General features: G+C 42.2%; 1 protein-coding gene across 1 annotated transcript in view; it reads left to right on the plus strand.

Moving 5' to 3' along the window:
• The first annotated feature begins 1,881 nt into the window (after positions 1-1,881).
• LOC121415209 (MAM and LDL-receptor class A domain-containing protein 1-like) overlaps positions 1,882-27,790 on the plus strand; it is a 31,710-nt gene continuing 5,801 nt past the window's right edge. The window contains exons 1-14 of the mRNA XM_041608376.1: positions 1,882-2,002; positions 3,586-3,786; positions 5,147-5,406; positions 8,250-8,337; positions 9,226-9,387; positions 9,939-10,216; positions 11,356-11,449; positions 12,466-12,633; positions 13,030-13,289; positions 14,523-14,613; positions 15,674-15,868; positions 24,783-25,051; positions 26,045-26,132; positions 27,126-27,308. Coding sequence (XP_041464310.1) covers positions 1,939-2,002; positions 3,586-3,786; positions 5,147-5,406; positions 8,250-8,337; positions 9,226-9,387; positions 9,939-10,216; positions 11,356-11,449; positions 12,466-12,633; positions 13,030-13,289; positions 14,523-14,613; positions 15,674-15,868; positions 24,783-25,051; positions 26,045-26,132; positions 27,126-27,308 — 2,401 coding nt within the window. The 5' untranslated portion in view covers positions 1,882-1,938. The remainder of the gene's footprint in view (positions 2,003-3,585; positions 3,787-5,146; positions 5,407-8,249; positions 8,338-9,225; positions 9,388-9,938; positions 10,217-11,355; positions 11,450-12,465; positions 12,634-13,029; positions 13,290-14,522; positions 14,614-15,673; positions 15,869-24,782; positions 25,052-26,044; positions 26,133-27,125; positions 27,309-27,790) is intronic.

Consider the following 27,790-nt stretch of genomic DNA (forward strand, 5'->3'; position numbering starts at 1 on the left):
GACCTTAAATGACCTTTGACTTTGGTCATGTGACCTGAGATGTTCAGTGATACTTGATTACTCTTATGTCTATGTTATATGAATCAGATCCATAAACATGTTATGAAGGTAATTCAACAAATACCCCCAACTTGGTCAAAATTCATTGACCCTTTGGACCGTTGACCTTGGTCATGTGACTTGAAACTCAGGCAGGGTGTTCAGTAATACTTGATTAACCTTATGTCCAAGTTTCATGAACTAGATACCATACTTTCTAAGTTATGATGTTGTTTCAAAAACTTAACCTTTTGTAAAGATTTGATATTGCAATATCAAATCTTTACAAAAGGTTAAATGACGCCGCCGCCGTCGGAAAAGCGGCGCCTATAGTCTCACTCTGCTATGCAGTTGAGACAAAAATGCCTGTCAAACAAATGAGAAAGAACACGCTAAGAAATAAAGGTTCAAAATTGAACCCCAACAGGTTGATGCAAAATCAGCACCCGGCAGCACCCTATGGGTTCAAAAATTGAACCCTGAGTTTAGGGTTCATTTTTGCACCCTGCGGGTTTAAAACTGCACCCCTAAATTTTAAGTTGAACCCCTAGGGGTGCAGTTTTGAACCCGCAGGGTGCAAAAATGAACCCAACCGCAGGGGTCAATTTTTGAACCCCACCCAATTCAGGGGTTCAATTTTTGAACCCATAGGGTGCTGATTTTGCATCAACCTTTCGGGGTTCAATTTTGAACCTTTATTTCTTAGTGTGAACAGCAAGGTCTTTGTTGAAAATTTTTGATAAGAAGAGCAGTTTCGTCCTGAGTTTCGGAGTTGATAAACATTTTTAGAATTTCAAATTTCTTGTGTACAGAGAAACTGCTGGTTTGATTCACCAATTTTTGACAAAGACCTCTTGGTTGTCTATTGTCATGCAGGACATTGGACAAAATTTTTTTTTGTTCTTGAATTCGTCGTGTATTGTGGAGCAAACACTTTGAATCTTTAATTTTCCAGATGATCGTAAAGTTATTTTATTTATTTATATTTATTTATTTATTCATATATTTATTCATTTATATAAAAAACATACAATTTACACAAATGAATGATACATACAGTGCACTTACCGTAGTTGATAAAATTTAGGAATATTGAACTAAGACATAAATAACCAAACTCTGATCTTGATTCAATGAATATTGGTAACAGAATTTTAAAAAATGAATTTATTATGGTTGCTTTGGGATGTATATGTCAATAAATATGCCATCTTTCATTATAATTCATGTACACCATGCAAGGCAATTACCTCTGCTGCACTGAATGGTACTATTATATGATCACAGAAGAGGCACCCAACTTGCATAAATTACGGCATTTTTTCGGTGCAAGTATAGGATTAAGGATACAAAATTTAAGGACATATAATTCATACAAAATGAATGGAAATGCAAATATTTTTGGTATCGACAAAACACTGATAGATTGCATTGGCTTATCTAATACGAGTTATGCTACCGACTAATTATACCAGGCTATATACATGTAATGACTTTGCATTATGTTCTCTGTTAGAAATAAATCAATACGAAAATGAATTTGACTGTCAATTTGTGTAACGCACAGATTTATAAAACACCCCGGGTAGCAAAGGCCTATTGAAATAAATATATCGGAAGACACATATTGATACCGCCATCCTCGGATTGTTTATTTTGAGGTCGAGTTAGCAATCTTTGCTATTTTATAGGTTCTTAAATCTCAATAAATCCCATACACGTGATACAATTTTATTGTTTAATGCCACCGTAGACCATTCTTTCTTCTTTCATTGCTATCTATCTATCTTTTAAATCAAATACTATCAAACGTGCCTTATTTTCGCCCTCGATTTTTATGCTTCAAACGAAAAAAAGAGTCATTTTTCTTTAAGCGAGACCCGATATTGAACGGCCAAGATGATTTGGGACCGATTAATAAGGAATCGTGTTCTCCTCTTAGTATGTCTGACGCCATGTTTATGTAAGTACTATTCATCACCTGTATTACGTAATCATAGATGTAGTTTTAAATAATAAACCATACGTATAATTATATTCATGGTAATAGACTTGAAATGAAATTAATGGCAAAGGCAGGGGCCGCGAAACGGTTTTAAAAGAAAGTCGGAGGGGAGGGGGGCGACAATGTAGAAAGTCATAATCAGATGGTCATTTTTTACACGTTTATTGAAAAAAGCCCCCGCCGCCCCCTACCCCCGAAAGGGTCCATTTCATTGACAAGGTTAAAAGTATTGCAATGGTAAGTCATTAATTTCGGTCGTCCTGATTCCCGTTGATATCTCGATAATTGCTTAGAATTTTTTACAATTATTATGACGTGGTCGTGATATAAAGCAGTTAGCACATGTTTTTTCCCCCTGTTAAATTTAAATTTACTTACGTGCAGTATAAATCTCATTTCTACAATAAGATATACTGATCATTTTACTATGCCAAAGGAATATAAAACATTTCGCACAATACATTTTATTCCAAATCACAATCCACAAATGGAGAAAAAAGGCATGTCCTTTGTAAGCATACTATGGATTCATTCAATCTATAGGAACATTGACGTCTAAATTGTAAATCTCGTAGCTCATATCTATACACGAAAGAAAAATCCTATGCATTTGCTATTCTTTGCGTATATGTAATGTAATGTTTTTGGAATGTCGCTTTTAGTCGAAAGCTTCCATTGAAAAAGGTTTGAAAATTTCTGGAAACATTTATGCATTGACTATGCTGACGATGTTGGCGAAACGGAAATATAGCACATAACAGGTATTTGGTTCTCTCTATTTTGGGAGGAAAAAAAACACAACAAAAGAAAAATATGTGTCGGTGAAAACCTCGGGGTGCTGCGTATATTATTCTCTGGTAGCTGTTAGAAATGGAGAAATGTAACCAAAATGACCTATATTTTGTAGTGAAACCTTTTTCTTTTTTTCAATTTGCTTGTCCAATTTCTCTGGACCAAAATAACCGTCATTTTGTAGTGAAACCCTTTTTTTTCCTTGTCAAATTTGCATCAGCAACCCCGTAAAAAATTGTTTCTAGGGCCCCGGTAAAACAACTTTTGCAATTAAAAAAAAAAATCCCGTTTAAAATAGAGCGTTCTTTTCCTTCCATGATTACTTGAACAATTTAATGTCAAGAAATCAAATATAATCAGGCCGTGTTCTTTGAATTAAAACGTCAAAACGCCTTACTTCCATAAAAAAATATAGAATTTGCAATTAGACGACTTCCATCGAGAGGGCAAGTCATGGGTCAAATTTTGAATACATAAATCTAATTTTGTGACAGATTCTTAGAAAAATGCCACATTTCACCCCTATTCATCTCCTTTCCCGTCTTTTTGTCGTTTTTTCTTGATTGTGAATCTGTTTTTCCTATTTTTATTACATTTTATTTATTTATTTATTTATTTATTTATTGACCATATGGTCCCAAGCCCCCCCCCCAATTAATACGCCGGTGCACCTATTAGTTATAAACTGACAAGGCACAAAAATGTGAGCTTAAAATGATAAAGGCTTCTGTATTTTTCTTTTGCAATAGACCGTGTTGCGCAGTCGACGACGGCGCCGCCAATGCTTCTCACCGGTTTCCAATGCGACTTCGAGATCAGCATCGTCGATGGATGGTGCGGTATCAGACAGGAGGTCGACGATGACTACGATTGGATCAGGAAGACGAGTGATGACCCAAGTTTCACGGACCCCCATCCTTCCGGAGATCATACTTACAATGTACCACACGGTATGTGTCGCTCAGAGTCGTATCTACGGGGAAGGAGGGGGGGGGGGGGGGGGTAAAATGGGCAAAAACGTAAAAGAAAAGAGGGAGACACAAGTCATTAAAGAAGAGGATAATTTTCAATGTAGTATATGTAGATTATGTTGCGCCGCCCCATGAAGGAGAAGTGTTAGATCTCTTAATCTATACAATTCTCATCTATTTCCTTAGATTGTTATATATTTTTTTTCAATTTTCATCTTGTATCCAATAAGACATACATATATTATACAATTGCACGAACACTTAACTGAATTAAACTTGAGCAATGAGAGATTAAAATATGATATAAAAATATGACATACAATATTTGAAAAAATGAACAAGTCACTATTTGAATAGGGTGGTCATAAAAAAATGGAATTGTCTAGATAACCACCATTTTCTAGATAATCACGTTCACACTTTAAAATTTGTATAGGCCTATCTATTTGAATTGTGTATATTTGTTTTCAAAATGATGTTTTATCTTTGAACATTTCTTTATAAATATGTTAATATTCATTTATACCATGGAATGTAATGATAGATGTATGTTCCCTACTGAAAGAACACAGTGTTTTCCACAGTTTGGAACACAATGTGAAATCACCTTCACACTGCTAAATTCCAGCATTTTAACAGCGTACATCACATACTCACATAGTCGGCCATGTGAACACGCTGTGAACAGTCACTCTGTCGAGGTGTCCACAGTATGAAAATATATTCACACTGTCGAATTTGAGCATTTTAACAGTGTGAATGATATCTTCCCAGTGTGAACAGACTGTGATCACACAGTGTGACACTGTGTTCTTTCTAGAAGGATTAGTATATTATATCATATTTTTCTGTTGCAAATAAAATAAAGTTTGAATTTGATTGGAGAATGTAAACTTGAACTTTGAAGTTCCTTTATGCACTAAACAAGTGGATGAAAGTCTATTTAATGTGCATTCTGCAAAATGATCTTACATTATTATGAATTTGCCGTTTTCTTTCTTCTAAACCAGGATAAAATATGAAAAGCATTATAACCATTTACATTATTAGTTTTATCAGATATTTTATATCATTGGTATTGTCGTTATCGCTGTTACTATCAGAACTGTTAACTTTCACTATCGGCATAGTACTGCTATTATTATCATTATTATTACCATTATTTCATTGCCAATAATCATTAAAGTTATTTTTATTATCATCATTATTACTATTATAATTATTGTCATAATTATCATGATGATTATGGTTGTACCATCATTAAATCAAAATGATTGTATTATTAGTATCATCATAACCATTATTTTCAACTATCACTTTATTTTCAATTTTCTTGCAGCACACTACCTTTACGCATCCTCCAGCAACGGACTAGAGGGCCAACTGAACATGCCCGATTTTGCCCAGAACACGGGACCGCAATGCTTGGAGTTCTTCTACCAGTTCGGCGGGGACAACTCGGGGCAGCTCAACGTCTACCAGTGGCTGTCGGCGACGAGTATGCCATCATCTACGCCTGCGTTGCAACTGATGGGCAATACCGACGATGTTTGGTTCCGTGGTCTTCTAACAATCATGCCACAGACGGACATCTATACGGTCAGTTGTTCATTTAGGCAATTGGGTTTTTGTCCCAAATATTTGAAAAGAAGAAGAAAAAAAAAGAGGATCATCTCTCCTTAACAAAGGCATTTAGGTTTCGTCTCTGTTACTTAGCTGCGACGTATATCCTGCGTCCTTACCCCCTACACTTTTTCCTTTTCCCTTTATTAAGGGCACCTGAGTGCGTGGGTTAACCCCGCTAACTACTCCCCTTTCTTGACCAGGCCAGCAGTAGTAAGGTTTTAAAATCCGAAATAAATTCTATTGTTTCCCCGCCGGTGCATATATTCAACCTTTCCTTAGAAAATGGTACAGTTCCAAATCAAATGAAGATAGCCAAGGTAATTCATTTATCAAAAAAAGTGATAAGTTGGATGTCTGTAATTACCGACCTATCTCTCTTTTGTCCACATTTTCCAAGATCCTTGAAAGAATAGTTTACGTTAGAACCGAAAATTTTTTGTCAATGCATAATATTTTATCTGATGTTCAATTTGGGTTTCGCGAAAAGCACAACACCACTCATGCCCTGATGAATTTTGTCAACAAAGTAGTCAATGCTCTAGACAAATCTAGTCACCTTGTGGGTATTTTCCTGGACTACTCCAAGGCCTTCGATACCATCAATCATGAAATCCTACTAAAAAAATATCTCACAATGGTGTGCGAGGGAATGCCTTGGAGTGGTTAAGGAGCTACTTATTCAACAGACATCAATACGTATTTGTTAAAGATCACAACTCCAATTTGAAATATGTTAACTGTGGTGTCCCCCAGGGTAGCTTGTTGGGCCCACTTCTTTTCACAATTATTATAAATTATTTCTGTAGATCATCCAAAATATTGTCCCTTATATTGTTTGCAGATGATTCGACCTTATTTTTTCTCATCAGAATCCACAAACTTAAGTTGATGTTATCAATTCTGAACTTATTAATGTTAGTGAATGGATAAGAGCCAATCGATTATCTTTGAACCTTAACAAAACAAAATACATGTTATTTAGTAATTCCATAGACAAGTTACCGATGAATATCATGTTTGATAATACCCCATTAGAAATGATACCTTACACCAAATTTCTTGGAATAACAGTTGACAGTAAACTTTCTTGGAAAAATCATATTGAAAATATATCGAAAATAATTTCACGAAATAGAAGAAATAGAAATTAAAGTAGATAAAAGGTAATTGCACAACAACCAGCATCAAAGAAAATGACTGGAGAATAAGATGAAAATTTGAATGCGTCATTTTATCGAGCAATTTATCCAGGTGACCGTTTCATAAAGCTGTTCGTAAGTTAAGAGCGACTATAAGAACGACTGGTGATCCCTTCTTGTGGGGAATGGTGTACACCAAAATGTTCATTGGCAATGGTTCAACTCAGGGGCCGCGGAACGGATTTCCAAGTGGAGGGGGGGGGGGGGGGCTGACCATGCAAAAAATCACAATCATATGGTCAGTTGTACGTTTTTGTACACGGTTTTGGAAAGAAGTGGGGGGGGTTTCAGCCCCCCCCCCCGCTCCCGCAGCCCCTGCAACTCGTAAGAAAGGTTCACCAGTCGTTCTTAACGTCGAACTTAACTTTCGAACAGCTTTATGAAACGACCCCCTGGATGGATGCGTCTATTAATTCTAACAACAATCGTTCTCCTCAGTCACAGCTCTGCATATCTTTACATGCTATGAATTATGAACCTATTCTGATCTGAGATTTATAGACTGTTGGTTCCTGATTTATTTTTTAGAGTATATAGGTCGAATTACCAACAAAATGGCGAATTATATATACATTTTAACATTCATAAGAATACCCCAGAAATAACCATTTTCAGACAAGCCTTGGTGTCTTTTATCCGAGGGTCGGTTCTTCAGGTAAACTTAAAACTTGAACGTCGCAAATTTGAATTGTATGATTATTGGGTCTCATGACATTTACTCCGGCGACCATTGGTCCGATGGAAAATCTGCATGTTAAGCTAGATATAAAATCTAACCCTCAAAACTTAAATAAACCCTAATCCTTATCTTTGCATTATTCTGAACCCAAAACTTTATTACAATCCTTACTCTAGCCTCATGCCTCTGAGATATTAAGGCCGGAGCAAACGTCGCAGGAGAAAATGTCGTGTCACCGATTATTGACTACCAAGCTTATTCAAGAAACGAAAAAAAAAACAACTTAAAATCATATCCTTTTCTGATACTAAGAAGCTATCTACGTAGATCCATTCTTGTGTCGAAGTTCACTCGATTTTATTATCTTACCTTAAATAGCTCTCTTTTACGACAAGCATGGAACCGGGTGTTAATGAGTGGTCTACAATTTATGACATGCTTATCTTGATGTAGTTGAGAGCACAGATTGTAGTTTAAATAGCTACCGTTTGGTATATTTCAGGGACGTATTAGTAAATGATAAGTGTTTCTGTGTTGGTTTGTGTCTGTCTGTGGGGGGAGGGGCTCTACCCCGAATCTGACCCCCCCCCAAAAAAAAATACACAAAATTTTCTCCCAACACTTTTTTTTACCTGCCCCCGTCACAAACTTGGCCCTCCATTTATTTTACACCGGACATGATTATGACTCTGTGGTAGAGCGCCCGCCTCATGAACGGGAGGTCGTGGGTTCGATCTCCGGCCGAGTCATACCAAAAACTTTCAGATTCGGACCTTCTGCCTTCTTGCTAGGTGCTCAACATCTAGATTGGAGAAGGGCAGGGTCCGATGGAAGAACAGCTAACAGCTGAGAGTGGCTATTCTGGGTAAATAAGAGTTATTATTATTATTATTATAATTAAATCCAGTACCGGCATTGTTATGTCTTCGATTTTACAGGTGTCCTTTGTTGGTGTTGCAGGATCGAACCAGAAAAGTTTCATCACAATCGATGATGTCAAAATAAGCGATGGTCTTTGCCCGATGGGTATGTAGATTTCAGAACCCCCTCCCGTCACCAAAAACCACACATCATTCACAATGGCGTCTTGTCTTAATATGTATAGCATAATATTTCTTAAGCTTTTTTTTAATAAAAACTTATGTATTATATTGTTCAGGATCGTTCTTCATTATTCATTTGCTGTTTTTTTTTTTTTTGGGGGGGGGCTGACGCATAAGAAAGCTGGAGTTTTGAAAGGGGCCTATTGTCAAAAATGAAGGAAAAATAAAGGGTAAAGGAAAAAAGAAAACTTAAGGAAGAAATAAAGAGGAAAGGATATTGTTTGAACTCTGCAATTGATATATTTCTTAACATAGGCAGCGGAAGCGGGGGGGGGGGGGGGGGGGGGGTGACCTGCCCCCCTTAAATTTGAGGTGGACCCCCCTAAATTTTTTGTGGTTCCCCCTAAACGTTTGGTTGATAACCTATGTGTTTTTTTGGTCGATTTTTTTTTACCTGTGTCCATTCCAAAATTCCAGATGGACCCCCTAATTTTTTTGGATTCCGCCGCCAATGTTTCTTAAGACTAAAGATGTTTTATTCTTATCAAATGTCCAGACAAACGACCTCCTCTTTAAAATGGTGGCTTAATGGTAGAGCGCCGCGGCCCCATGAACAGGACGTCATGGGTTGGATTCCTACACAAGTCAGAATCGAAGACTTTTAAAATGGGACCTTTTGTCTTCTCACGAGCTCTTCTGGTAATGCGCTCGACGTATTAGAAAGGAGAACTTGAGAAGGGTCATAATCACATTATGTCATGCAAGGCCTGCTTCGAGAACAGTTCATAAGAGGCTACCCTGAGGAAATAAGAATTATTACTATGATAATGATTAATTTTGTGATTTACATCCACTGTTGAATATCACCCAGTTAATTTTAGCTGCACGTTTGAAAGCGTCGGGTCGGGAGATGAAAACATGTGCTACTTCGTACAGGACCCAACGGATGATGAAGACTGGATAAGGAGTAAAGGGTCTACTGGTAGTACATACACAGGCCCATCAATCGACCATACACTCCAAACGGCAGAAGGTATGGAGGGTGATTAAAAAAAAGGGATGATGGCGATGACGACGGTGGTGGTGAGAGTTATGATGACGATGACGGTGATGATGATGGTGATGATGATGATGGCGATAATAATGGAGATAATGATGATGATTGTGATGATTGTTACGACGACGATGATGATGACGATAATGATGTTGGTGATGATGATTACGATGGTGATGATGACGGTGATTTTTATGACGATGATTATGATGATGCGTGACGATGATGATTATAATAATAACGATAATCTTAATGATAATGAAAGTAATAACAACTCTGTACTACTAATAAAAATTGTAATAATGGTGATGCAAATGATAATGATAATAACAGACAAAAATGATACAAATGACGACGCTGCCCATGTTAATATCAACAAATAAAGAAGGGTAGTAAAGCATTGAGGCACACATTAATTTTGTCAGTCATCTTATTTTACTTGAATTTGACAATTTTATCAAAAGTTGAAGTTATAATTATATTTGATAATTTTGATTAATACCGTTTTTTTTAAATCCCATCCTCTTCAGGTTACTACCTCTACGTCGAGGCATCCTACATGTCCATTGGACATAAGACCCGGGTAATAACACCGACTCTCCGTGGAGTGGCCGACGGGAGCCCGGACGCTTGCCTTACGTTCTTCTATCACATGTTCGGCGCGGATGTGGGCGAGCTCAAAGTGTACGTCTTGCCTCTCGGTACGAGCTTGGGCGACGATACCGTTCCGGATTGGGTCCTCTCCGGAAACAGGGGCGACAAGTGGCGAGGGGCCGAGGTGGATATCACCTTGGCTGACGATTTTGTGGTGAGTATTCATGGTAGGCCTATACCGCGTGACCTGACTCTTAAAAAAATAACAAAGTGGTCATAATCATACACGAACAAGACACTAAAAGGAGTAGTAGGATAGTAGTAATAATGGTAATGTGCAATAATGGTGATACTACACTACTACTACTACTACTACTACTACTACTACTACTCCTACTATATACTTATTCTTTTTCTTCTACTACTACTACTACTCCTACTACTACTACTATTACTACTACTTTATACTTCTTCTACTACAACTACTACTATTGCCTTTACTACTACTACTTGTACTACTACTACTAATATTTCTACTACTACTATTACTACTACTATTAATAATAATAATATATTTTATTACTACTAGTAGTAGTAGTAGTAGTATTACTACTACTACTATATACTTCTTCTTCTACTACAACTACTACTATTGCCTTTACTACTACTACTACTACTTGTACTACTACTACTACAGATATAAGTAACAGTGATAACAATTATAACAGTAATAATACCGATGATGATAATAATTACAATAATGATGGGGATGATAATAACAATAGTCATAATGATAGGAAAATAATAATAATGATAATGTTGGTGATAATGATAATACATTACGAGCAAACCAAACAAATCTACTTCTATAACCATAAGAATAAAAACGAAAGTATAATTCCCAAGAAATACCACCGAATATGTTCATATCTACCACTGATTAAGATATTCCACCATTGAACGGACTCGGTAAACTAATCCACCTTCTTCGCATCATTTTTTAAGGTCATGTATTTTTCATTTTTTTTAGTGTGATCACAGCGTGCTCACATAGTAGACTATGTGAAATTATTATTCACACTGTTAAAATACTCGATTTCAACAGTGTGAATATATTTTCACACTGTGGACACCTCGACAGTCTGACTGTTCACAGCGTGTTCACTGTTGTAGACTATCGATCTGATTATGGTTCACACTACAATTGTGGTTCATGCTACAATCTAACAGTGTGAAGGTAATTTCACACCGTGTTCCACACTGTGGCACACACTGTGAGACACTGTGTTCGTTCCACAAGGGCAACGAAAAAAAACATAAAATGTATACCCTCTATATTCCATCTCTTATCAGATTATTTTTGAAGGTGTACGAGGCGAATCATACGAGGGCGATATGGCGATAGACGATCTTGATTTTAGGAGAGGAGATCAATGCCCAGGACAACGTAAGTATACCCAGTTGTTGTGTGTCCGGACGATCAATTTTAGAAAGTAATTTGGAAAAATTTACAAGCGAAGTTTCATAAATTTTTAGAACAAACTGTTAGGAAATATTATAAAGAACAAAATAGAAGATGATTACAAGTATTGAATTAATATTTTTAGTGTAATCCAAAGACAAAAAAGACGGCTTCAAAAATATAAAGTGTCCGGTCACCCGAACCCCCAACCTACTGTGAATTTTATTGGTTTAAGTGGCGTATCTTGAGTAGAGCAAGGGGTATGTCCCCCGGGTTCCACGTAAAATGTTGGGCCGCGGAAGGGGGGCGGGGGACAAAAGTAAAGATCTAGAACTAGACTTATTGCACTAAAATTGCCCTCGTAGTTGTAGCTGTTCGAACTTTGCACCTTTGGTTTATCTTGAATTGGTCTCATATGCCAATTCATACAATTACCAGCTTGTCTAACTGTTAGGCCCCTACTACCATTTTGTCTTACCATCAGTTCATATACTCACTTTTGTTATAATGTATTTTATTGAAATATTTATACTTCTTGATTTGTATGATTTTTTATGAAGATTGTGGTAAATAAAGTTTCAGTTTCAATTTCAATTCAAGTTCATCCAGTGTTCACAAAGTTTGATTGCCATTTCGTCCACTCAACATTTCGTCTAAATGGACTATACCGGCTAACTGACCAGTTGATAAAATAGCCATTTAGTCCATATACCAGTTAGTCTAATTGGACTAGAGCTAGGCCTTGGGTGAAATGAATGAAAAGAAAATAGGTATTAGACCAACTGGTTATGAGCCGAAAGGGGCCGAAAGGGTCAAAGACGAACTGGTGATAAGACGAAGTGATTATTTCACCAAATGCTTATTGGACCAAATGGTTTTTCAGACGAAATGTTAATGAAGGGAATGGCATTTGACTAAATGAAGGTCGACCATGTGATGATTGGATGAGTTGGCAACAGAGGCATTTACCGCACCTTCGATCCTGTCTTTGTCCCGTACAGACAAGCCCCCGCCAGGTGACCAGCAAGGGACGTGCGATTTCGAGGAAGTGGAACTTTGCCTCTACACACAGAACCAGGATGATGACGTCGACTGGATCTGGCAGAACAGGGCCAGTCCGTATGTAAATGCTGGACCTCTCTATGACCATACCACTAATGATGAGTTTGGTGAGTTCAAAACTCCATTAATACATAACATAGTCCTCCGCCCAGTTTACGACTGGACCACCTTCCGATATTGAAACAGATCGTAGACCCTTATCTTATTTTCTAAAAACGTTAATGAAAACTTGAAAAGTATCTTTTTATTTGGGCTTCAAATCAATTATACAGATACTAAAAGAAAGTAAACAGTTTTGGATGATTTTTAGGTGTTGATCTACATCTACCACACTCCGACCAGGTGTGGTTAATTAGGTTTCCTCGAAATGCCAAAATTTAAAAAAGCGCCTTATTGCCAGCTATGCTAAATACCGGGCTAACATTAAATGCAAGCCTTAACGACATTGAAGGCGTTAAAATTATGAATGTTGCATTGTTGTCTCTTGCTTTCTTTCTCGTTAGGCTTCTATCTCTTCCTGTACGGTTTCGTTGGACACCGGGTCACCGCAAGGATAACATCTCCTTTCGTACCAATCCAGTCCTCACACACCTGTCTTCAGTTCTGGTGGTATCTCTATGGGTTAGACGACGAGTCACTCAGCGTTTATTGTGTCCAAGACGGAGGGCAAATGGGTGATCCTCTGCTCAGCATGTCTGGTGATTACGGTCCTTACTGGAGGAGGAGTCGCCATGAGATCCCGCCAGAACTTACTCCATGTCGGGTAAGGATTTTCAGATAGCTCTCTATCCGGTTAAAATTACACCATTGCGTACCGCAACTGGGCGGTTCCTGTACAAAGCCTAAAGGCCATCGCACACCTTACGACTGGTCCAAGATCCGATTGCGGAACAAATTGCATTTAGCTCATTTTCTGAAAATGTGAATGAAAAAACAATGTTTTTATTCGAGGTTCAAATTTACCGTAAGGATACTAACATAACGATTTTGGATGATACACGACTATATTTTGGATTGTCAATTGGTTTCAAATCGTAGCTAATCTTACGATTGATATGACGTCTTTACGACTAGATATTAAATTCGCTTTTATTATAATAAGGATGATAGCAGAGTCATTTATTTGAACATAATATATTCGTATGATGCTTTTAAATATTACACAGTAAGACATTCCATGTCTCAATATTAACATCAAATTCTACTACGTTTTATTTAAAAAAATCGGGTCGCAGACCAATCGTAAGGTGTGCGGTGGCCTTAAGGGGGATCAGAGGGAAAGAAAAAGTTAATGCATATCTTAGAATTACAGATGACTGAAAAACAATTTTCACATTGCGGTGGTACGTGTAGGCCTATATATATTTCATCTGTCAAGGAATGACACGTTCCATTCAACGACAATCACGCCATCATCAATGTTAGTGTGAAACCCAGCCTTGTTTTTATTTCTAACAACTATTCTCATTGAACAATGTGCACTTTGTCATAATCAAAGTTCAGCCTAGAGCCGTTTTTGATGTAATATACGTTTGAATCAAGAAAGTTGGGAGTGGTGTTAAAAGAAGAATAGCTAACTCTCGCCTTGAATAATTAGACTATTTCTTGGTTGCAGAAAAATGTTTCGTAGGTTCAAATCATGTGCAATACTGGGAAATGTAAAACGCTGATGTGACATGATTTTCCTGTGTTCATCGCAACCGGATCGCATATTCACGCACTTTTAGATAGAGTTGCTCTTAAACGGAACTCAAAGCAGAGCTGGCGGAACGTCAGGCTCATGCAATGTAAGTGGAGGGGCACCTATCGTTTGGCAGACAAAGGTGCCCCTCCACTTTCTTTGTCCGAGCCTGATGTTCTGACACCTCTGACTCAAAGAATGAAACGAAAACTATATTGCGACATTACTGATCAGTTGAAAATCATGCTAGGTTTGATTTGGGAGATTTGTTTGATTTCAACTGTTCATGCAACGGGTCTCTGTTATATCTTTTAGTTAGTCTTTGAAGGAACGACTGGCATTCACAATCGAGACGAGATTGCAATCGATGATGTTGATGTTTATCAAAGCCAACAGTGCCCACAAGGTAAGATCAACCAGTTCTTGTTTTTAGACATGTAGTAGGTTTTAGTTACAACAAAGAGAAAAGTGAGGAGTGTGTGAGAGAGAAGATTGTTTGCTGGGTGTGTGCGTGTGTGTGTGGGAAAGAGAGAGAGAGAGAGAGACAAAGAAAACTGATGATCCCTAAAAGAAAAAGGTTCTTCGAAATCATTAAATGATATTGACACACACACACACACCACAACCCACACTCGCACACCAAGACTCATTGACACCCTCATATACTCGCTCACATGCCCGCACAATCAAACAAAGTGAGCGAGATACATGGACCATAAAAACATGAAAGATTGTAAGATTTTATTGACTCCATTGGCCCCCTCTCGGGGTATGAGAGTACGAACATATTTACAATACATGAAAATAAAAAATAAGTGAATATTTACACAACCTGTACATGTAAAAGATGTCATTACTAGTCTAGAATGCATTAGATTCGAACAGATTCGTATTGTGATTACGAAGGAGATGATGATAACGATTATGTTTCGTCACCAGATTGTCCAGTAAGTACGCCCAAGGTATCAAATACCATGATAATTATTTTGGATATTGTTTAAGAAATGTTAAGAAAAGTGTGAAATAGATGAATGAATCAGAGGAATGTTAGTAAGTAAGAGGGTCTAAGAAAACAACCTTCCTTTTGAGGAGGAGCCGTGGTGTAGTGGTTCTGACTCTCGCCTTATAAACAGAGGGTCGTGTGTTCGAATCCCACCGCGGTCTGGCGTCCTCTGGCAAGGCGTTAATCCACACTTTGCCACTCTCGACCCAGGTGCTAAATGGGTACCCGGTAGGATGTGAAAGTCATTGTAGCTTGTCCAGTACTGTGTGCGCCTCACAGGCGACTGACTGGAATACTCCCCAGGGAGTGGAGGATGTGCACACATTGTGTGCGGGAATGACTGATTGAATCCGATGACCGGGGTAATAATATATCTGTAAATCGCTTAGACACGTCGTTCCGATGGATTAAGCGCTATATAAAAGCGGATTATTATTATTTGCTAATTTCCCATTGCACTCAGATCCGTATCCTGTTGACCCAACAACTACTCCGCCTACTACCAACAGTGTTAACTGTGATTTCGAGAACACCAATGACGCCTTGTGTTCCTGGACCCAGGGGATACAAGATGGGTTCGATTGGGTCCTCAACAGCGGTCCTACCGAGGATTACAATAGTGGCCCGGATGTAGACCACACTCTGCAAACCGATCAAGGTAATCCCTTTCTTCTTTTTCCTAACGCTTTGAGACCTTTGTAAGGTGCATTGCACTATACAAAAACTGTTTTATTATTATTATCCCTCTACAACAAAATGCCATCTTTAAAAGCATTCAAAAGTTTCTTAAATTGGTCGAACAAGATCTTCCCATTGACCTTCATGAGATTTGTATCGTCGGTTAAATCAATCTGAATGAATGAATGAATGAACTCTATATTCGGCACGCAGGTTCATTGTAATGAATATAGAGTACACAACTTTTCCTGCGCGCGCGCTGCATCTCCCTACCAACGCACTATCCCAAGATCGTCGCGCAATTTGGCGTCCATTTCCTCTCATGAGCCTGCGGGCAAGACATGTTGTCACACAAGGCGAGGGGTAGGAGGGAGGGTTCAAATGGGTATATCCAGTTATCTCGTAAATAAGAAAATCATGGTAAGTATTTTCATAATTTACATCAATAACTGGGATATACCCATTTGATTTGCTAGACCAACACGGATTCAACGTGAAGGGAGGCATGTCTAGACTAAGAAGTGCGTAAAAATAGGGAGATGAAGACACGAAGGCCGTTGCCTTAAGGACAGGGGAGGCGATAAAGCCTCATGTGAAGAAGTCCTTAAGAGCAAGGAGTGAAGGAAAGAGGAGCGTCAAAAGGCGGACCTCGAGAAGTCGTGAACGACGATTCCAAGAAAGAGCCCAAGAAGAAAGATACTAAGTATCATGGGCCCTCGGCCTAGTGTCAGGAGAACAACATCAACGGCTGACTAGAGCGTAAAATTCGGAATTTGTTGAAAATTTCAACAAGAATTGTGATCGGAAAACTGAAGCTTTTAAGGCTTAGTAAGTGATCAATCGAACAATCTGAGAAGGCGAGATATCTCAGAAGCCTCCGCGTGGGAGAAAGCGCCCAGAATTCGATATCTGTCTCAAATGCGTGAGGGCAGAACATGTGCAGAATTCTGATAGAGAGCTGTGGTAGAACGTTACTAGCGGTCCGAAGGGGACCAGGAACGACGGAGAGTAGGAATTTAAGAAGAAAACCACTCGTAAGGCAGTCAAGGGTCGAGAAAGCGACTGAGTGCCATCCTGTTAATAAGAAATGCCGCGGACCTGCTGCCTATGTAGAATAAAGCAGTCTGGTCAAAACAGCTCAACCGGGCGTGTCAGAGAAACAGGGCGGTACACATCACAACAAAAGTGTGATAGACCGAGTGATCGAGAGAGAACTCAGGATCCCCTTTCTCCCGTACTTGATCTTACGTGAAAGCGACAATCAAGAGATGTTCTAACGAACAGACATCGCCAGATATGATACCTCAACAGTTACGTTCCCAACGGAATCGAATGAGGTAGCAACGGCCCTGTCCTATCAAGTTAGGGACGGAAACTGGCTAAGAGTGTCGATGTCCTCGCTTGAAGAAACAAGCGAAGGAAGAAGGAGACTTGAGGAAAGTAATCACAAAAATTTCCATCAATCTGCGGTGAGAACCAGTTGTTTATGAAAACAGCCACAAGGCCTGGTCTCTCAGGTGATCGTAAGAGCAAGCACCGCCGGCGCCGGTTGCGGCAGCGTGGAACAGTCCGATATCGGAGAATAAGGAGTTCCAAAAAGCTGCGGGGGGCGGCAAAAATGACGCCCTAAGCAGCGGGGGATGAGCATCTAAGTTTCTAAGAGAAGAACTCCAGTGAAGTAAATCACTTACATGGAGAGACTCATCCACAGTCGGCCCGAGAAAAAGCGGGTCGTGGTTAGGTAGGCATAAGCATACATACATCCACGGTTACATCATCCTCGGTCGTGCGGTGACCATGGCCACATGCATTGCATGGAGGGAGGATGAAAGCAGCATGCGAGGCGACTCGAGAGTGCCGAGTGAAAAAGCTTCTAAATGAGAAGACGGTTCGACAAACGGGCACGGTAAGACATCCACCGTAGACCACTCCACACAAGGAGGAAACGGCGGAGACGCCCGCAAGCTTGACCCACATAGAGGGCAGTCTATAAGATAGACTGTTAGAGCTCGACCGATGGTCTGGCGGCGTACAGTTTGGTGTAAACTCGCCGACCCGGTACGGTGGGTGTGCCCAGAAGGTAGGCATAGAATGCCGACAGAGAAGTCTGGGGCTTTAAACAAGCTTGAACGCACGTACATAGCCAACAATCTCATGAGATGTACGGCGGTTTCTTTCCTCCGAGATGATGCTTACCCGACCGGGAAGGGCTCGGGGAACAGCTGTGAATGTCAACAGGAGGGATATCTAGCATATGAAAAGCTGATTCCCTCCAGGTATTCGGTGCGGGTGCTGCCGGCGGTGTCCGGGGGGACGACCGGTGATGGCAGCTCGGGCATGGCTCGAACGAGCCGCCCGAATACGAGACAAATAGGTTAACATAACCATAATGCACCGGGTGGTGAAGGCGTAGCGATTACTAAGCACAGGAGAACTTTTAATCGCCGTGACATTCAGATCCGATATACATACTCATAAGTCCGGAGAGCTATGAGATAGTGAGACATACCGCTGAGCGGTGATGGTGCTCATATCGGAGTCGCCCTCTCTTCAGCGGCGATCGCTGGAGGACGGGTGTCTGTACTAGCCCTGACTCTGGCCTTGCAAGGGTAGGAGCTAAGTAAGACAGGGCACCCTTACTTTCGAATAGAAAGTGAGGTTCAGGCCAGAAACCGACGGTCCCGTCGCCTGGGCGGACGGTCCGCGGACGTGATAGGTTGCCCTCTCAAAGCAGCCAAACATTCTCACGAGAGAAGTGCGGCATGCGGTATGTAAGAGATTCTTACCTCCAATCTACGGGCCCGCTTAGGGGGTAGAATGGAGAGAGTTACCGCTGAAGGAGTCGTCGCCGTACGTGAGCTTGACGTAGAGGGCGAATTCGGGAGTACCTGCATAATAAGAGGGAATACCCATGCAGGTAACTCGCCGATGGCTCCCCGGAGTGCGGGTTGGCGAGAGAAGTCTCAATCCGCTCAATACCCGACACCGGCAATAAGACCGCGGCGGTCTTATAATGACGGAGAACACGAGGGTAAGAACCCGTAATGCTCGGGGACGCATAGATGCAGCCTGAACGGATGCAACGTCCAGCCGTCGGTCACCGAGAGCTTGCCGACATATTGATGCTTGAAAGCCGTATGTCGGAAGCACCTGCATAGAAACGGGGGTCACCGTGTAGGTGAACAGCGTTTCAATAAATGCCCGGTGTGAGAGGACAGGTGATTGCTTGAGCCGCACAGTGCTTAGCAAGGCGGCTGAAGCTGATATGAAGCGTGGGTGAATTACCCGCACTGCTCATGGGGCCTGACCCACAATTATCGGGAATCTGGTGACATATTGGAGGGCGATGCCCGTATGTCGATAACACCTGTGTATTAGCGGGGATTTCCCTTGCAGGTGCGTGAGCCGGCGAATCATGAAATCGCCGGTGACTCTCCGAGGTGCAAGATGGCGAATGTCTGCTTAACCTGCCCGGTGCTCGACACGGCGGTTTTAGCTGACAGGGAGCATGAGGATAAAGATCCGTGATGCTCGAGGGCGTTCTGTTGTAACATGAAGTTACGACGCCTGGCCATCGGCACAAGAATCAGAAAGAAAGGTCTGCCCGCAAAGCGGGATTAGCGACCTAGACTTTCTTCTTGTTCTTCCTCTTCTGTGCGGCCCCCGCCGGGGGGCAGAAGAGGGTACAATCATCGGGAGTCTGGCGACATAGTGGCGGGCGACGCCCGTATGTCGATAGCACCTGTGTATTAGCGGGAATTTCCCTTGCAGGCGCGTGGGCCGGCGAATCATATTGCCGGTGACTCTCCGAGGTGCGAGACGGCGATTGTCTGCTTGACCTGCCTGGTGCTCGACACGGCGGTTTTAGCTGACAGAGAGCATTAGGATGAAGATCCGTGGTGCTCGAGGGCGTTCTGTTGTAACATGAAGTTACGACGCCTGGCCGTCGGCACAAGAATCAGAAGGAAAGGTCTGCCCGCACAGCGGGGTTAGCGACCTAGAATTTCTTCTTTTTCTTCCTCTTCTATGCGGCCCCCGCCGGGGGGCAGAAGAGGGTATAATGATCGGGAGTCTGGTGACATAATGGCGGGCGACGCCCGTATGTCGATAGCACCTGTGTATGAGCAAAGACTAGGCTCGATGCCGTGTAAGACCCCTCTAGGGAGCGTCGGCAAAGGGCTACCAGCCCCTAGTCGGAAGAGGCACCTGAGTCCGACCGTGTCGGACTCTCAATTCAATCTGACGCCGTCAGATTCGGCCGACGCCTCCTCTCGCTCGGCTAGCTCTCCCCGTGGGAGAGCTAAGGAGAGGAAGACAGGCGCAGTCCAGTCTCTGGTCCAGCCTCTGGTCCAGCGTCTGGTCCTCGGCTAGCTCTCCCCGTGGGAGAGCTAAGGAGAGGAAGACAGGCGCAGCCCAGCCTCTTGTCCCTTCTTCCGCTCCGGCGCCGGAGCAACCGAAGAAGAAGAAAAGAAGAAGAGGAGAACCACAGACGTAAGCCCCGCTCCGTCGGGCGGTCTGTCCTCTGATTCTTTTGATGGCCAGGCCTCTCAGCTTCTCAAGCTAATCTAGAGTGCCCTCCAGCACTGCGGGTTTTTACCCCCAGGCTTGCCTGCTTCAGCCGACGGTACTACTAACCGAGCGGATCAAGCAGACACCGGCCATCCAACACAACGAGGTGCCTCTAGCGATTCTCACGAACCACCGGCCCTCAAATAAATGGCCAGGCGTCGTAACCTCCTGTTACAATTAAACGCCCTCGAGTATCACGGATCTTATCCTCATACTCCCTGTCAGCTAAAACCGCCGTGTCCAGCATCGGGCAGGTCAAGCAGACAGTCACCATCTCACCCCTCGGAGAGTCACCGGCAATATCATGATTCGCCGGCTCACGCACCTGCAAGGGAAATTCCCGCTAATACACAGGTGCTATCGACATACGGGCGTCGCCCGCCACTATGTCGCCAGACTCCCGATGATTGTTCCCTCTTCTGCCCCCCAGCGGGGGCCGCACAGAAGAGGAAGAACAAGAAGAATTTAGGTCGCTAATCCCGCTTTGCGGGCAGACCTTTCTTTCTGATTCTTGTGCCGATGGCCAGGCGTCATAACTTCATGTTACAACAGAACGCCCTCGAGCATCACGGATCTTTATCCTCATGCTCCCTGTCAGCTAAAACCGCCGTGTCGAGCACCAGGCAGGTTAAGCAGACATTCGCCACCTTGCACCTCGGAGAGTCACCGGCGATTTCATGATTCGCCGGCTCACGCACCTGCAAGGAAAATCCTCACCTACACGGTGACCCCAGTTTCTATGCAGGTGCTTCCGACATACGGCTTTCAAGCATCAATATGTCGGCAAGCTCTCGGTGACCGACGGCTGGACGTTGCATCCGTTCAGGCTGCATCTATGCGTCCCCGAGCATTACGGGTTCTTACCCTCGTGTTCTCCGTCATTATAAGACCGCCGCGGTCTTATTGCCGGTGTCGGGTATTGAGCGGATTGAGACTTCTCTCGCCAACCCGCACTCCGGGGAGCCATCGGCGAGTTACCTGCATGGGTATTCCCCCTTATTATGCAGGTACTCCCGAATTCGCCCTCTACGTCAAGCTCACGTACGGCGACGACTCCTTCAGCGGTAACTCTCTCCATTCTACTCCCTAAGCGGGCCCGTAGATTGGAGGTAAGAATCTCTTACATACCGCATGCCGCACTTCTCTCGTGAGAATGTTTTGCTACTTTGAGAGGGCAACCTATCACGTCCGCGGACCGTCCGCCCAGGCGACGGGACCGTCGGTTTCTGGCCTGAACCTCACTTTCTATTCGAAAGTAAGGGTGCCCTGTCTTACTTAGCTCCTACCCTTGCAAGGCCAGAGTCAGGGCTAGTACAGACACCCGTCCTCCAGCGATCGCCGCTGAAGAGAGGGCGACTCCGATATGAGCACCATCACCGCTCAGCGGTATGTCTCACTACCTCATAGCTCTCCGAACTTATGAGTATGTATATCGGATCTGAATGTCACGGCGATTAAAAGTTCTCATGTGCTTAGTAATCGCTACGCCTTCACCACCCGGTGCATTATGGTTATGTTAACCTATTTGTCTCGTATTCGGGCGGCTCGTTCGAGCCCTGCCCGAGCTGCCATCACCGGTCGTCCCCCCGGACACCGCCGGCAGCACCCGCACCGAATACCTGGAGGGAATCAGCTTTTTCATATGCTAGATATCCCTCCTGTTGACATTCACAGCTGTTCCCCGAGTCCTTCCCGGTCGGGTAAGCATCATCTCGGAGGAAAGAAACCGCCGTACATCTCATGAGATTGTTGGCTATGTACGTGAGTTCAAGCTTGTTTAAAGCCCCAGACTTCTCTGTCGGCATTCTATGCCTACTTTCTGGGCACACCCACCGTACCGGGTCGGCGAGTTTACACCAAACTGTACCCCGCCAGACCATCGGTCGAGCTCTAACAGTCTATCTTATAGACTGCCCTCTATGTGGGTCAAGCTTGCGGGCGTCTCCGCCGTTTCCTCCTTGTGTGGAGTGGTCTACGGTGGATGTCTTACAGTGCCCGTTTGTCGAACCTTCTTCTTATTTAGAAGCTTTTCACTCGGCACACTCGAGTCGCCTCGCATGCTGCTTTCATCCTCCCTCCATGCAATGCATGTGGCCATGGTCACCGCACGACCGAGGATGATATAACCGTGGATGTATGTATGCTTATGCCTACCTAACCACGATCACTACGACCCGCTTTTTCTCGGGCCGACTGTGGATGAGTCTCTCCATGTAAGTGATTTACTTCACTGGAGTTCTTCTTTTAGAAACTTAGATGCTCATCCCCCGCTGCTTAGGGCGTCATTTTTGCCGCCCCCCGCAGCTTTTTGGAACTCCTTATTCTCCGATATCGGACTGTTCCACGCTGCCGCAACCGGCGCCGGCGGTGCTTGCTCTTACGATCACCTGAGAGACCAGGCCTTGTGGCTGTTTTCATAAACAACTGGTTCTCACCGCAGACTGATGGAAATTTTTGTGATTACTTTCCTCAAGTCTCCTTCCTCCTTCGCTTGTTTCTTCAAGCGAGGACATCGACACTCTTAGCCAGTTTCCGTCCCTAACTTGATAGGACAGGGCCGTTGCTACCTCATTCGATTCCGTTGGGAACGTAACTGTTGAGGTATCATATCTGGCGATGCCTGTTCGTTAGAACATCTCTCGATTGTCGCTTTCACGTAAGATCATGACAGAGACTTTTCGCCAGCTCCCTCTGGCGTACACTTGCTGCTGCTAGGGATTCCCCCGCCCAGCGGACATCCATCGCAGCCTAGCCTCACGGTGCTTCAATCAGTACGGGAGAAAGGGGATCCTGAGTTCTCTCTCGATCACTCGGTCTATCACACTTTTGTCGTGATGTGTACCGCGCTGTTTCTCTGACACGCCCGGTTGAGCTGTTTTGACCAGACTGCTTTATTCTACATAGGCAGCAGGTCCGCGGCATTTCTTATTAACAGGATGGCACTCAGTCGCTTTCTCGACCCTTGACTGCCTTACGAGTGGTTTTCTTCTTAAATCCCTACTCTCCGTCGTTCCTGGTCCCCTTCGGACCGCTAGTAACGTTCTGCCACAGCTCTCTATCAGAATTCTGCAGATGTTCTGCCCTCACGCATTTGAGACAGATATCGAATTCTGGGTGCTTTCTCCCACGCGGAGGCTTCTGAGATATCTCGCCTTCTCAGATTGTTCGATTGATCACTTACTGAGCCTTAAAAGCTTCAGTTTTCCGATCACGATTCTTGTTGAAATTTTCAACAAATTCCGAATTTTACGCTCTAGTCAGCTGGTGATGTTGTTCTCCTGACACTAGGCCGAGGGCCCATGATACTTAGTATCATTCTTCTTGGGCTCTTTCTTGGAATCGTCGTTCACGACTTCTCGAGGTCCGCCTATTGACGCTCCTCTTTCCTTCACTCCTTGCTCTTAAGGACTTCTTCACATGAGGCTTTATCGCCTCCCCTGTCCTTAAGGCAACGGCCTTCGTGTCTTCATCTCCCTATTTTCACGCACTTCTTAGTCTAGACATGCCTCCCTTCACGTTGAATCCGTGTTGGTCTAGCAAATCAAATGGGTATATCCCAGTTATTGATGTAAATTATGAAAATACTTACCATGATTTTCTTATTTACGAGATAACTGGATATACCCATTTGAACCCTCCCTCCTACCCCTCGCCTTGTGTGACAACATGTCTTGCCCGCAGGCTCATGAGAGGAAATGGACGCCAAATTGCGCGACGATCTTGGGATAGTGCGTTGGTAGGGAGATGCAGCGCGCGCGCAGGAAAAGTTGTGTACTCTATATTCGGCACGCAGGTTCATTGTAATGAACTAGCAAATCAAATGGGTATATCCAGTTATCTCGTAAATAAGAAAATCATGGTAAGTATTTTCATAATTGGTTTTAAAAGATCGTCACACTGTACTGCTGAATTTTGAATGGATATGAATTAAGGGTATGAAAATGAATGAAATGTCAGTTGGAAGAAAGTAAATGTTTAATTGACTTGAATTTAATGTAATTGAATTAACTTGTTGTGAGGGAAACAATAGCTCATTGCCACAGTCCCTATAGTTATTATTTCTAATTGATTTGAAATTGGAATATATTTGTCCGTTTCCTATCTCTTTTCGTGTCTATGTTATGTCTTTACCACTTGGTAAAAGGTAGGTAGGGGATGGAAATTAAAGGTATGGGATTTTATACACATTGCAATATGTAATTTTAGTATAAATGAAATATCTTCCCACCCTCCCCCTTCTTCATTTTCTTTCTCTGCTCCTTAATTCTCTCAGATATTCTTCGTTTTTATTTTTTTAACGATAACCCTTTCTTTAACCCTGAAAGGACACTACATGGTGGTGAATTCATACGAGAACATTCCCACAAATACCAGAGCAGTCTTGAGGTCGCCTTTAATCACACCCCTTACGAGCAAACGTTGTTTCAAATTATGGTACTACATGAGCGGATACAACTCGGACTTCTTGAATGTGTTCATCTTACCCTACGGCTACGTCCTACCCATGGACCCTAATTTGCAGATCTTCGGCAACCGCGGTCCTCAGTGGCTCCAGGCCCAGTTGACAATACCGTCATCCACACGGAGTTTCTATGTGAGCTTCTTACTTTTTTTTGTCGTAGATCGCATTTTTCTCTTTACACTCAAGTCTTCATCAATCTCTTTTCTAACTATTACATTCTCATGCCCTACGGGACGGCCCTGAGGTTGAAATCGCCTAAAGATAACAGGCCTTCCATTAAACATGATCATAATAGAGCTGCTATTGTTTGACATCTCGAGATTTACTTAAGTTGTTTGATATACAGTTTGGTAATGGTCAAGAAACACTTAACTTACATACGAAAGGCAATCTTCATCAACTGTTATTTCTTCCTTGCAAGTTCACGTCCTAAATGTCACGAGAAGCATACACCTCTTAGTCGATTACCCCGAAGTCCTCCGCCAGGTAGTGTTACTCCGGGCTGACGAGAGTGGTGGTTTTATTTATGATTTGGGGGTTTCGGAGTTTGGGAGGGCCCTAGAATTTTGATTTTGATGGTTTCAGAGATTTTTGAAGCGACAAATTCTTTTATGAGATTGTCCCAATGGGTGATTGTTTCGGGGGAAATGGGTTTGCTAATTGTATTGATATGAAGGTGAAGTTTACCTTGAATTGTTCATCGTGAGTCCTGTTTAATCGTTTTTTTTTCTTTGAGGCGTACTATATTTATGTGAGTGCCTTATTTGAACTAATGCATACAACCAGATACGATATCGTCTCAATGGCCTTCTGCCTTTGAATATCAAAATCGATGGTAGCTTTTGATGAGCAGGTAGAAATCTTTCTGAGGTATTAAAATAAATAAAATAGACCCTCTATCATCTAATTGTTCTTGAAAGTACATTAGATATCATTTTAGTGTGCACTGAATATGTGACTCGAGTGGGCAATAACAATGTGCTTACTTTTGTCAGCAGCATAGAGGTTGTCGCTCGTATCACTATCTCGTACACATGATAAAATGATGAACTCAAATTTTGTTTAATTATGTTGAGTGAAAATTTAGGTGATGATAAATAAGGATATATTTATGTTCTCCCTCAGATTGTAGTCGAAGGAACAGTTGGCGATTCAGTATACGCTGCTGATATCGCAATCGATGATTTCTCGATGACTACTGGTAGCTGCACAGGTAAACTTGTATGATTGTCTCAAGAAGATGATTCTGTCCAAAATAATTTTTTCTCAGAACGTTTCCTCACATTATGTATATATGAATGGTCACTAGGCCATGGTCCGTTTCATAACGACGTACAACTATAGTGACTCTGTCATTGTTGTAACTACATGTACCACGGAAACCTTGATTGTGCCAGAAGAGCAAAGTTACTCACAATAGTTGCTAGACTCTATGCAACGGGTCCAGTCATGTCGTTGGTGTTGTTTTATATCCCAACGCTGCCTCAGTAACACTTTACATAGAGTTCACACGATTCTGGAATAGCGTTGAGATAAGTTTATCAACCATAACCGAGACAATCATGTTCACATTTTGTACCATACACACTAAGAAATAAAGGTTCAAAATTGAACCCCGAAAGGTTGATGCAAAATCAGCACCCTATGGGTTCAATAATTGAACCCCTAATTTGGGGTTCAATAATTGATTCCTGCAGTTGGGGTTCATTTTTGCACCCTGCGGGTTCAAAACTGCACCCCTAGGGATTCAATTTAAAATTTAGGGGTGCAGTTTTGAGCCCGCAGGGTGTAAAAATGAACCCCAACCGCAGGGTTCAATTTTTGAACCCATATGGTGCTGATTTTGCATCAACCTTTCGGAGTTCAATTTGAACCTTTATTTCCTAGTGTGTAGACACAGTGGCCCGTTTTCTGAACTCGAGTTGAATTAAAACTGGTCAGAAATGGATAGCCAATTGTGACACAAATCTCTGACAGTATACAGGTTCAATTTACCAGCTAACTTCTCCCTTAAATAATTCATAACTATTTTCAAATAACAACTAAAATCGTTTTATTCATCATATAATCAGGGAGAAAGACCACGATAAACATGATAAATACTAGTATCCGATTTTAACGAAATTTTGACAATTTTCGCTTTAGACAAGAGCGGGTTGTTCTTTTAAATTTTGATACCCTTTGTACCCGCCACTTATCTTTACAGCAACATCAGATCCGCAGTATCCTTTTGTCGCAAACTGTGATTTTGAAGATGGCATGTGCGGTTACACGCAGCCCAGCGAGGATTATGAGAATGAAGACGAGTTTGACTGGTTCCTGAATTCTGGTCCAACAGGAACAGACGGTTCGGGGCCCGATGCTGACCACACAAAAGGGACAGCTGACGGTGAGTCGCTCTCCCGCGTTTTCAATGCAAGTTACCGATTTAAGAATACACATATGTTCCAAAACCTAACAAGTATGATGTTACAAGCTTACTATTAAACATCATGACCTTGCAAGGCACCATCTTTCCGTCAAAATTCTGTTGTGCGGTACCCCTGAAAATATCTTCTATGCCAAAGTTTTCCGTTTCTTTTCGTAAAGGCATGAATGCCGAATTCAGAAACTTCATGTTCTTTATGGGAGCGCTTTGGGTACTATATTTCGAGGTGGATACCATGGATACTGGCGGTATACAATAATGCTATATTATGATTACCCAAGCTAGTACTACAACTATAACGTAAATTAAGAATTGGTCCGAAGATTCGTATATCGGTAAACCGATTCATCAAAATTTCCGTATGTAGTTCACTGGATATATGATAGTACATTGAGATATTTGCAAGTTTGTGCGCTTAGACAAGAGTGACTTAAACAGTGGGA

Source organism: Lytechinus variegatus, chromosome 5 (genome assembly GCF_018143015.1).
Source record: "Lytechinus variegatus isolate NC3 chromosome 5, Lvar_3.0, whole genome shotgun sequence".
NCBI classification, from domain to species: Eukaryota; Metazoa; Echinodermata; class Echinoidea; order Temnopleuroida; family Toxopneustidae; genus Lytechinus; species Lytechinus variegatus.